A 13137-nucleotide genomic window follows, 5' to 3' on the forward strand; every position below is an offset into this window, starting at 1 on the left:
ACGGAGCGGGAGACCACGGAGCCGGAGACCACGGAGCCGGAGACCACGGAGCGGGAGGCCACGGAGCGGGAGGCCACGGAGCCGGAGACCATGGAGCCGGAGACCACGGAGCGGGAGACCATGGAGCCGCAGACCACGGAGCTGGAGACCATGGAGCCGCAGACCATGGAGCGGGAGACCACGGAGCCGGAGACCACGGAGCCGGAGACCATGGAGCCGGAGACCACGGAGCCGGAGACCACGGAGCCGGAGACCATGGAGCCGGAGACCACGGAGCCGGAGACCACGGAGCCGGAGACCACGGAGCCGGAGACCATGGAGCCGCAGACCACGGAGCTGGAGACCACGGAGCCGGAGACCACGGAGCGGGAGGCCGTGGAGCCGGAGACCATGGAGCCGCAGACCACGGAGCCGGAGACCGTGGAGCCGGAGACCACGGAGCTGGAGACCACGGAGCCGGAGACCATGGAGCGGGAGGCCAAGGAGCCGGAGACCACAGAGCCGGAGACCACGGAGCAGGAGACCATGGAGCCGGAGACCGGCGAGGATTCGAATGTTGTTGTTGAGCCGCTCAGCCGCCCAATTTCACTCATTATGAATATTAGAAGAATATGATGTCATTTTATTTCGCTAGAATCGTCCTGTTTGATGGAAAACCAACCGAACGCATCTTATATCGCAACAAAGTAATTTGATATAACTTTTAATTCGCTACAGAATCTGATGGAAAAAGGGCTTATGTTGTGCTGATCTGTCTTTCACCATGTCTGGGGAGTGTTGTAAATCATCGGTAACACACCCTGCCTCTCTGTAAAAACCAGCTCTTCGGCCTCCCTGTTAGATATTTCCTTGTTCCCGCCCACAGATCTCTTTGCATAAGGATGGGCGTGAGCGACATTGTGCAACACGCAGCTGCTGTTAAGCCTCATTTCCTGGTTTGTGTGAGTATCAGCAGAGATCTGTTACCCTTCAGAGCGCACAGATCGGTTCTGTTCAGGTGAAACTATTTGACAGTTACTGTGAAGAGGAGAAATGGCTCAGAAAGGAGTTCAGCTGGACCCAGAAACCCTCTGCTGTTCGATCTGCCTGGATCTGCTGAAGGATCCGGTGACTATTCCCTGTGGACACAGCTACTGCATGAACTGTATTAAAGGCTTCTGGGATGGAGAGGATCAGAAGGGAATCCACAGCTGCCCTCAGTGCAGGAAAACTTTCACAGCGAGGCCTGTCCTGGAGAAAAGCACCATGTTAGCTGATTTAGTGGAGCAGCTGAAGAAGACTGGACTCCAAGCTGCTCCTGCTGATCACTGCTATGCTGGAGCTGAAGATGTGGCCTGTGATTTCTGCTCTGGGAGAAAACTGAAAGCCATCAAGTCCTGTTTATCCTGTCCGGCCTCTTACTGTGAGAATCACCTTCAGCCTCATTATGATGTGGCTCCATTAAGGAAACACAAGCTGGTGGAGCCCTCCAAGAAGCTCCAGGAGAACATCTGCTCTGTTCACGACGAGGTGATGAAGATGTTCTGCCGTACCGATCAGAAGTGCATCTGTTATCTCTGCTCTGTGGAGGAACATAAAGGCCACGACACAGTGTCAGCTGCAGCAGAAAGGACTGAGAGGCAGAGAGAGCTGGAGGGGAGTCGGCAGCAGATCCAGCAGAGAATCCAGGACGCAGAGAAAGATGTGAAGCTGCTTCAGCAGCAGCTGGAGGCCATCCATCAGTCTGCTGATAAAACAGAGGAGCACAGCCAGAAGATCTTCAGCCAGCTGATCCGTCTCCTCCAGAAAAGAAGCTCTGATGTGAAGCAGCAGATCAGATCCCAGCAGGAAGCCGAAGGGAGGCGAGTCAAAGAGCTTCAGGAGAAGCTGGAGCAGGAGATCACTGAGCTGAAGAGGAAAGATGCTGAGCTGCAGCAGCTCTCACACACAGAGGATCACAGCCAGTTTCTGCACAGCTGCCCCTCAGTGTCAGCACTCAGGGGGGCTACACACTCACCCAGCATCCAGATCCGTCCTCTGAGGCACTTTGAGGATGTGACAGCAGCTGTGTCAGAGCTCAGAGATAAACTACAGGACATCCTGAGAGAGGAATGGGCCAACATCTCACTGAGAGTCGCTGAAGTGGATGTTTTACTGTCACAGCCAGAACCAGAACCTGAACCAGAACCAGAACCAGAACCAGAACCAGAACCAGGACCAGGACCAGAACCAGAACCAGAACCAGGACCAGGACCAGGACCAGAACCAGAACCAGAACCAGAACCAGAACCAGAACCAGAACCAGGACCAGAACCAGAACCAGAACCAGAACCAGAACCAGAACCAGAACCAGGACCTGAACCTGAAAGCAGAGCTGATTTCTTAAAATATTCATGTGAAATCACACTGGATCCAAACACAGCACACACACAGCTGTTACTGTCAGAGGGGAACAGAAAAGTGACATTAATGGATGATCCTCAGTCTTATTCTGATCATCCAGACAGATTCACTGACATGTATCAGGTCCTGAGCAGAGAGAGTCTGACTGGACGTTGTTACTGGGAGGTGGAGATGAGAGGAGGATATGTTGATGTATCAGTCGCATACAAGAACATCAGCAGAGGAGGTGGGACTGAATGTGTATTTGGATATAATGACAAATCTTGGGCATTATTTTGTTCCTCAGGCAGTTATACATTTTGGCACAACAACATCCCAACCTCCATCTCAGGTCCTCGGGCCTCCAGAGTGGGAGTGTACCTGGATCACAGAGCAGGTATTCTGTCCTTCTACAGCGTCTCTGGAACCATGACTCTCCTCCACAGAGTCCAGACCACATTCACTCAGCCGCTCTGTGCTGGAGTTTGTGTTTATGATACTGGAGACACAGCAGAGTTTGTGTAAAGTGAAATAAATGTGTTTAGTCAGCTTGTTGCTGACAGCTGGTTGCTGGGATGTCTCTGCTGCTCTGCTGTTTATTTGCTGCTGTTTCCTGTGTCTGTGCAGCCATGGAGGATATCACTGCTGATGAGGAGTTTGATTCACAGAAATATTTCTCCACATGAAACTCTAAACTTCTCTGAGCTCTAAACATCAGTGGGATCCTGGTGCTGATGTGTCTGTATGTTGTTGTTTCTCTTCCACTTCATGGAGCCCAGCAGAGGAATCAGCAGACCTTCCTTTATCACAGACTCTTTTCACATCTCATCACTTTGGAAATGGGAAAATAATCCTGGAGTTACGCTGACTTTGGTTTGTTCCAGAGATCAAATGTCGTTGCTGTTTTCTGAGCCGACCAACAGATGAGGAAGTCTGTTCTGAGGTGTTCAGAAACTGTCAGAAATTTGTCCTTTCGACTTTCTTCAATAAAACCGCTTCATCACAGAGAAACGAGTCCAGTTTTCTTTGAATGTGTCCAACAGAGATTTTTCTTTCCTCCGTCTCTCACTCAGAAAGATCTGATCCACATGCTTCAGATGATCAGTTATTATTCTGGGAGCTCTGTTGTTCGGACATTTCTCCTTTAACAGCGTGGAAACACTTTCTTCAGCTGATAAAAACAGTACGAGAACCGATGAGAACAAACAGCAGGGACGCCACAAGCTAACAGGCTTTAGCATGAAGACAGTAAAAGGCAAAAAGGACTGATGGGAATGTTTTACACTCTTCTTCTACAAAATAAAACAGAAAAAAAAAACAAAAAACAAATGAAACAAAAAAAACAAAATAAAACAAAAAAAACACCAAATAAAACAGAATAAAAAGACAAAATAAAACAAAAAAAACAGAAAAAACAGAAAAAAACAAAATGAAACAAAATAAACACAAAATAAAACAAAACAAAAAAATTAAATAAAAGAGAGTCCTGATCAATAACATAACAGACAACTTAGCAAAGAAGCCTAACATGAAGACAGTGAAAGGCAAAAAAAATAAAACAGAAAAAAATAATCACAAAACAAAAAAAAAACAAAAAAACACAAAATAAAACAAACAAATAAAACAGAAAAAAAAACAAATTAAAACAGAAAAAAATAAATAAAAGAGAGTCCTGATCAATAACATAACAGACAACTTAGCAAAGAAGCCTAACATGAAGACAGTAAAAGGCAAAAAGGACTCGCTGGGAATGTTTTACACTCTTCATCCTCGTCTGTAGCGCCTCCAGCAGGTAGAAACTGGATCTAAAATGCTCCTGTTTTTCTTTCTGTGAGCAGGAAGTTCATGTTGAGCAGATCAAAAGTCTCGATCCATCCCTCATTTATAATAATAATCATAATAATGATACATTTTATCTGTAATGCGCTTTATATTTTAACAATCTCAAAGTGCTACAGAGCAGAAAAAATAAGACCGGAACATTTTTAATATACATTCAAAAGGAGAGCCTATAAAAGGTATTTTAGCAGCAAGCGTTCTTAAAAAGGTGAGTTTTTAGGTCTTAGATATTTATCTAAACAAATGAAGTCTACTTGTTTTTCATAGGCAGGAACATCATTTTACTCATATACTCAACATAATTTTAAGTAAATGAGTTTCAAACTTAATCACATTTTAACTACTGATTTTGTCTATTGTTCTTATTTCTTTCTTTTTTGTTTAAAATTTAAATCATGCTTTTTATTTCTACTGTTTTAATGTCTCTGTAAAGCACTTTGAATCTCCCTGTAGTTGAATTGTGCCGTACAGATAAACTTGCCTTGCCTAAATTTTATATATCTGTTGTATTTGCTGTTATGAAGTAACTTAGTAGATTTTAACGAGACACTTTCAGAGTAAAGTTTATGTAGTATTTCTAGGTTTATGTACATACAACTATTAAACATTTAAATTGTATGAGGAAACCTAAGTAAAACTTACTCTTCCCCCATAATTCATGTGTTACGTTAATAAAATGTTTCATTTTACTTAAGAAGCTCGAGTTCTTACTGAATCTTAAAAACACAAGGTAGAAATGATGACAGTTACTCTAATAGAGTTTACTTCACCAAAAAGTCACTTTTTTCAGTGCAGGTTTAGTCCAGACTAAACATGGAGAAGCAGCATTTAGCTGTTATGCTGCAAACAAGTGGAACAAACTGCCAGTGGAGATTAAACTTTCACCAAATGGAGACATTTTTAAATCCAGGTTAAAAACATTTCTGTTCTCATGTGTCTGTGTGTAACAGAGTAGATTTGTGCCTATTAAATGATGGCAAAAGAGGTGCAACAGCGTAATCTATTGGCGTAGTGGTTGGTTTGGGTACTGCACAGAGGAGAGAGGACTTTACTGCGGTAAGACGTCCTCTTATATGGTCCGGGATGATTCATGATTTTATATTACGTTTCAGATGTTTATTCTGTATAATTTACTGTGTCGGGTACTCACTGGGACCTTTCCTAACTGTTCTGAGAGTTTACTGTGTTGTTGATCGTCCCAGACTGTGACGCTAACTTTCCCACCCCCCTGCGGTGCTGTATGCTGTGCTGCAGGAAAAGAGCTGTAATAAACACCCCATAATGCACCTGGTCGTCGTCCACTCCCTGCTGCAATGCTTTTATTTTATGTCAAGCACTTTGAACTGTTCTGTGCATGAAATGTGCTACAAATAAACTTGATGGGATTTAGGTATCGGGGGGCACTGATGAGTGAGGAGGGGGGGTGCTTGTACTCAGTTCTGAGTGGGACGGGGAGCCAGCAGCGGCGTCAATTCAGCCAAAGCTAAGCTAAGGTAAAGGTCACTATAGTCACATGACTACAGTATCAATCAATAAATATACATTCCCAGCAAATAATCACCACAAAAGTCTGCTATGTAGCTTATCTGTGTGCAAATGCAGTCTCACTCACATAGCTGCTAGCATAACAATGGACTCGTCTCAGTCTTCCTGTTAGCATTAGCATTAGCATTAGCGGCGGAGGTGCTGAAGTGGACAGCCTCGTTAACAGCCTCAATCCTGCCTTCACTACCTGGTGAAGTTTTCTGCTTCCTTTTCATATTTTACATTAATTAGCAAACAACAAATCCCGCTAATAACATCAGCTTTGACCTCCAGGCTCCTTCATCTCGTGGGAGGGAGGGAGGGGGGGGGGGGCTGGGAGATAGCACATTTCAAAAGGGAAGATGATACTTAGAGTCCTCCACAACATCTTCAGCCTTAGCCTGAGTCTTCACAGGGTCCCCGTGATGTGGAAAACGTTGTGCATCGTTCCTGTGCCGAAGGTGCCGCGCCCCAGCGGCCATAAGGACCACAGACCCGTGGCACTGACATCACACATCATGAAGACCCTGGAGAGACTCATCCTGGAACGGCTCCGGCCTATTGTCAGACCACTTCTGGACCCCCTCCAGTTCGCATACCAGCCCCGACTAGGAGTGGAGGACGCCATCATCTACCTGCTCAACCGTGTCTACGCTCACCTGGACAAGCCAGCGAGCACTGTGAGAGTCACGTTCGTTGATTTCTCCAGTGCATTCAACACCATCAGGCCGGCTCTGCTGGGTGAGAAACTGACGGCGATGCAGGTGGATGCCCCCATTGTGTCCTGGATTGTGGATTACCTGACTGGCAGACCACAGTACGTGCGCCTGCAGCACTGCGGGTCAGACAAGGTGATCTGCAGCACCGGGGCCCCGCAGGGGACCGTCCTCTCTCCCTTCCTCTTCACCCTGTACACCACAGACTTCAGCTACTGCACAGAAAGCTGCCACCTTCAGAAGTTTTCTGACGACTCTGCAGTAGTTGGATGCATCAGTAATGGTGATGAGACGGAGTACAGGGGTGTGGTGGACAACTTTGCCACTTGGTGTGAGCAGAACCATCTGCAGCTCAACGTGGCAAAGACCAAGGAACTGGTGGTGGACTTGAGAAGGAGTAAGGCCCCAGTGACCCCTGTCTCCATCTGTGGGGTGCACTTGGACCATAAACTGGACTGGACTAAAAACACAAACGCCCTCTACAGGAAGGGCCAGAGCCGTCTCTATTTTCTGGAGGAGCTGGACTCTCTGACAGCAGTGTCAGACAGAAGGATGCTGTCCAGGATAAAATCCATGCTGGACAATCCTGCACATCCTCTTAACAATGTGTTGGTCAGCCACAGAAGCACCTTCAGCCAGAGACTGATTGCACCACAGAGCGCCACAGAGCGCCACAGGAAGTCATTCCTGCCTGTGGCCATCAAACTGTACAATTCCAGTGTCTGACATTACTTGACCATGTGCAATAACAATAATAATTAGCTACTGAGTAGCATTGTAAATACTGTTTATTGTTTATTGTATTTTGTACATATTGATATTTTTATTTTATTATTATTATTTTTTTTCCCTATCTTGTTCTTATTAATCTTTTCTTTTTCCTGTAATGAGAGCACTGCAACAAAAGAATTTCCCGCAAGGGATTATTAAAGTAATTCTGATTCTGATTCTGATTGTTTTGTTCACAATTTCCTTTGTAGTTTATTTATATTCAGATTCTGATTCAGAAAACTTTATTTATCCCATCAGTGGGCAATTAAGTTTGCAGTCCCAGTCTCCATCAATCAACATTAAATACTATAAATAATAAAAATAGATAGATAAAAAAATATACATCTTAACACACACATACAGTCAAACACCCTGTCCTGTCAGTGATGAACAGCGCTCAGTAAATCAAATTGTCAGTAATATACTCTACAACCTTATTTAATAATCTAAAGGTTGTAGGAATGAAGGATCCAGAATACCTTTTTGTTTTTGTCCTGACAGAATAATAGCACCTCCCAGAGGGCATTAATGGAAATTAATTAATATATGTATTAAATAATATAATAATCAATACAAAATTGACACAGAGTAATTCCATAAATTCATTAAAAAAAAAAAAAGAAAAACAAACATTTACATTTCCCCCGGAGCCGAGGTGTGGCAGCTGCCGTACCCAGTTGACGCCCATGCTTGCAGCCTCTGGATGTTTCTTGTTGGAGGTTCCGATGAGGAGAGCCTTGCAGCCACCCAGCCTGGAGGAGACAAAGGCGTGGCCGCGCTTCTCTGCCTCTGCCAGGGTGAGCGCTGCACGCAGTTTGGCCACGTTCCCGAGGCGGCTGTTACAGAGCTGCTTCATGTGGGCGTCAAAAGTGAGTCGGGGGTCCATTTCTTTACGTTTCGCCTTCAGGGGGCCAGTCTGACAGCTGCTCTGGGAACAGAGCGCTGGGATGTAAAGTGAAGCAAAGTTAGTTAGTTAGTTAGTTGTTTATTTGTGACAGGACTCTGCATATTAATAAACATACAATGTAAATATGCCAGATTTAGCTCCAAGGCTAATTTCCATCTGCAGTCCTGCTGTTCACACTAAAATCAAGACAAAGACAAAAACAGGAAACAGGAAAACAAAGCGTACAACATTCCATATCACTTAACCACATCACAAGATATACAACAACTGACCTGTTATGGTGCGAATACCATACCCAAAAACCATAGCAACACAATTTTGTTGCACAGTAGTTTCAGACATTAAAATGCATCTGATTGGCAAATAATGTTTTACCCTCCTATACAGGTATGCATTTATTAAAGTGCATCTGGTACTATATTAAAGTGCATTTATCCTAAAGTGCTATTTTTAAAGTGCACGGAATAAAGTGCCAACTAATTTTAAGAATGACAGAATTACTACCAATTTATTTTGAGTATTGCATGTTAAATAAAACTACCCTTCATGTTTACAGTCCTGGTTATCTGTAAGCCGTGTTTTTAGTTGTTTCTTAAAAGCTACATATGTTGAGTTTTCCCTTATGGCCAACGGAACTGTGTTCCATGTAGAGCAACCAAAGACATATAGGACCTTCTGTGCAAATGCCGTTCTCCTAAACTGTACCTCACAGCCCCCCCTGGTGGCTGATCGTGTCATTGTCACCCTGTTTTTCTGTTTAATGAAGTTACCCAGGGGCGGTGGTGCCAGCCCGTTCAGAGATCTATAGATGAGACAGGTGCTTTTGAATGTTCTGAGATTCTCAAAGGTTAATAAGTAGTGCTTTTTTTAAATTGGGCAGTGATGGGAAGACTGGGGTCTCCGATCGTAGACCTTTACGGCTTTCTTGTATAATTGTTTAATTGAACATTAGACTGGGGGTGAAACCCGGAGGACAGACTGACGGTGGCCCCAAGCAGAGCAAAGAATTCCTTCCAAAGAACTGAAGTGAACTGAGGGCCCCGATCAGACACCACATCTAGAGGGAGACCATGGAGCCGGAGACCGCGGAGCCGGAGACCACGGAGCCGGAGACCACGGAGCAGGAGACCACGGAGCCGGAGACCACGGAGCCGGAGACCGCGGAGCCGGAGACCACGGAGCCGGAGACCGTGGAGCCGGAGACCACGGAGCCGGAGACCGTGGAGCCGGAGACCACGGAGCCGGAGACCACGGAGCCTGAGACCGCGGAGCCGTAGACCGCGGAGCCGGAGACCATGGAGCCGGAGACCGCGGAGCCGGAGACCACGGAGCCGGAGACCACGGAGCCGGAGACCACGGAGCAGGAGACTAAGGAGCCGGAGACCGCGGAGCCGGAGACCACGGAGCCGGAGTCCACGGAGCAGGAGACCACGGAGCCGGAGACCACGGAGCCGGAGACCACGGAGCCGGAGACCACGGAGCCGGAGACCACGGAGCCGGAGACCACGGAGACCGTGGAGCCGGAGACCGTGGAGCCGGAGACCACGGAGCCGGAGACCGTGGAGCCGGAGACCACGGAGCCGGACCTGTTGAGCAGTCTCCTTGGCCGAGGGAAGCTTGGGTAAGGGGACAAAATGAGCCAGCTTACTAAATCGGTCCACACAGTCAGGATGAGTATATTTCCCTCGGAAGGAGGGAGGCCAGTAATAAAGTCTGGAGAGATGTGAGACCAAGGACGATGAGGAACAGGGAGGGGCTGTAGGTGAGGGTAGCGGCCATACGAGGGCTCCATGGTCTCCCTCCAGATGTGGTGTCATACAATCATACGAGACCGGACTAAAACATGAACTCAAAAGCCAAAACAGAAACAACCTAAAACATGATAAAACATCAAACTGAAAACATGGAGGAAACCCCATGGGCGTGACAAAAGCCAGGATAAAATCTGCTTTACATGTCAGGTTCAGTCCTGAAATGATCAAATGATTCAAACGTTTAACCTTAAATCTCACATCTACCAGTTCTACTTCCAGCCTGAGAGCAGAAATGTTCCCGTTCTAACCCTGCACCGATAACACAGCTGAGGCACTACATGTTGTTCCTGTTTAACAGCTAAACTGTTGCTGCTTTATGTTGTGCTGATCTGTCTTTCACCATGTCTGGGGAGTGTTGTAAATCATCGGTAACACACCCTGCCTCTCTGTAAAAACCAGCTCTTCGGCCTCCCTGTTAGATATTTCCTTGTTCCCGCCCACAGATCTCTTTGCATAAGGATGGGCGTGAGCGACATGGTGCAACACGCAGCTGCTGTTAAGCCTCATTTCCTGGTTTGTGTTAGTATCAGCAGAGATCTGTTACCCTTCAGAGCGCACAGATCGTTTCTGTTCAGGTGAAACTATTTGACAGTTACTGTGAAGAGGAGAAATGGCTCAGAAAGGAGTTCAGCTGGATCAGGAAAGCTTCTCTTGTTCGATCTGCCTGGATCTGCTGAAGGATCCGGTGACTATTCCCTGTGGACACAGCTACTGCATGAACTGTATTAAAGGCTTCTGGGATGGAGAGGATCAGAAGGGAATCCACAGCTGCCCTCAGTGCAGGAAAACCTTCACAGCGAGGCCTGTCCTGGGGAAAAGCACCATGTTAGCTGATTTAGTGGAGCAGCTGAAGAAGACTGGACTCCAAGCTGCTCCTGCTGATCACTGCTATGCTGGAGCTGAAGATGTGGCCTGTGATTTCTGCTCTGGGAGAAAACTGAAAGCCATCAAGTCCTGTTTATCCTGTCTGGCCTCTTACTGTGAGAATCACCTTCAGCCTCATTATGATGTGGCTCCATTAAGGAAACACAAGCTGGTGGAGCCCTCCAAGAAGCTCCAGGAGAACATCTGCTCTGTTCACGATGAGGTGATGAAGATGTTCTGCCGTACCGATCAGAAGTGCATCTGTTATCTCTGCTCTGTGGAGGAACATAAAGGCCACGACACAGTGTCAGCTGCAGCAGAAAGGACTGAGAGGCAGAGAGAGCTGGAGGGGAGTCGGCAGCAGATCCAGCAGAGAATCCAGGACGCAGAGAAAGATGTGAAGCTGCTTCAGCAGCAGCTGGAGGCCATCCATCAGTCTGCTGATAAAACAGAGGAGCACAGCCAGAAGATCTTCAGCCAGCTGATCCGTCTCCTCCAGAAAAGAAGCTCTGATGTGAAGCAGCAGATCAGATCCCAGCAGGAAGCCGAAGGGAGTCGAGTCAAAGAGCTTCAGGAGAAGCTGGAGCAGGAGATCACTGAGCTGAAGAGGAAAGATGCTGAGCTGCAGCAGCTCTCACACACAGAGGATCACAGCCAGTTTCTGCACAGCTGCCCCTCAGTGGCAGCACTCAGGGGGGCTACACACTCATCCAGCATCCAGATCCGTCCTCTGAGGCACTTTGAGGATGTGACAGCAGCTGTGTCAGAGCTCAGAGATAAACTACAGGACATCCTGAGAGAGGAATGGGCCAACATCTCACTGAGAGTCGCTGAAGTGGATGTTTTACTGTCACAGCCAGGACCAGGACCAGAACCAGAACCTGAACCAGAACCAGAGAGCAGAGCTGGATTCTTAAGATATTCATGTAAAATCACACTGGATCCAAACACAGCAAACAGAAAGCTGTTACTGTCAGAGGGGAACAGAAAAGTGACATTAATGGATGATCCTCAGTCTTATTCTGATCATCCAGACAGATTCACTGAGTATTGGCAGGTCCTGAGCAGAGAGAGTCTGACTGGACGTTGTTACTGGGAGGTGGAGATGAGAGGAGTTGTTGCTGTAGCAGTCGCATACAAGAACATCAGCAGAGCAGGATGGGGGAATGAATGTGGATTTGGATATAATGACAAATCTTGGTCATTAGATTGTTCCTCAGGCGGTTATACATTTTGGCACAACTACATCTCAACCTCCATCTCAGGTCCTTGGTCCTCCAGAGTGGGAGTGTACCTGGATCACAGAGCAGGTATTCTGTCCTTCTACAGCGTCTCTGGAACCATGACTCTCCTCCACAGAGTCCAGACCACATTCACTCAGCCGCTCTGTGCTGGGGTTTGGATTTGGTGCTCTGGATCCTCAGCAGAGTTGTGTGAAGTGAAATAAATGTGTTTAGTCAGCTTGTTGCTGACAGCTGGTTGCTGGGATGTCTCTGCTGTTCTGCTGTTTATTTGCTGCTGTTTCCTGTGTCTGTGCAGCCATGGAGGATATCACTGCTGATGAGGAGTTTGATTCACAGAAATATTTCTCCACATGAAACTCTAAACTTCTCTGAGCTCTAAACATCAGTGGGATCCTGGTGCTGATGTGTCTGTATGTTGTTGTTTCTCTTCCACTTCATGGAGCCCAGCAGAGGAGTCAGCAGACCTTCCTTTATCACAGACTCTTTTCAGATCTCATCACTGTGGAAATGGGAAAATAATCCTGGAGTTACGCTGACTTTGGTTTGTTCCAGAGATCAAATGTTGTTGCTGTTTTCTGAGCCGACCAACAGATGAGGAAGTCTGTTCTGAGGTGTTCAGAAACTGTCAGAAATTTGTGCTTTTGGCTTTCTTCAATAAAACAGCTTCATCACAGAGAAACGAGTCCAGTTTTCTTTGAATGTGTCCAACAGAGATTTTTCTTTCCTCCGTCTCTCACTCAGAAAGATCTGATCCACATGCTTCAGATGATCAGTTATTATTCTGGGAGCTCTGTTGTTTGGACATTTCTTCTTTAACAGCGTGGAAACACTTTCTTCAGCTGATAAAAACAGTACGAGAACCGATGAGAACAAACAGCAGGGACGCCACAAGCTAACAGGCTTTAGCATGAAGACAGTAAAAGGCAAAAAGGACTGATGGGAATGTTTTACACTCTTCTTCTACTAAATAAAACAGAAAAAACACAAAATAAAACAGAAAAAAACAGAAAAAAAACAAATGAAACAAAAAAATAATAATAATAAAACAGAATAAAAACACAAAAAACACAAAAAAACAAAAAGAAACAAAATAAAAC

The 13137-nt window shown here is 46.2% G+C and overlaps 1 protein-coding gene across 1 annotated transcript; it reads left to right on the forward strand.

The window, feature by feature from the left end:
- The first annotated feature begins 910 nt into the window (after window positions 1-910).
- LOC142398797 (uncharacterized) lies at window positions 911-12777 on the forward strand. The gene is made up of 4 exons (XM_075482971.1): window positions 911-2880; window positions 6186-6837; window positions 7931-8080; window positions 10538-12777. Exons 1-4 carry the CDS (start codon window positions 1033-1035, stop codon window positions 12241-12243), a joined length of 4356 nt encoding a protein of 1451 aa, XP_075339086.1. The 5' UTR covers window positions 911-1032; the 3' UTR covers window positions 12244-12777.
- Window positions 12778-13137: the final 360 nt, after the last annotated feature.

This window comes from Odontesthes bonariensis, chromosome 14 (genome assembly GCF_027942865.1).
Source record: "Odontesthes bonariensis isolate fOdoBon6 chromosome 14, fOdoBon6.hap1, whole genome shotgun sequence".
In the NCBI taxonomy this organism is placed as follows: Eukaryota; Metazoa; Chordata; class Actinopteri; order Atheriniformes; family Atherinopsidae; genus Odontesthes; species Odontesthes bonariensis.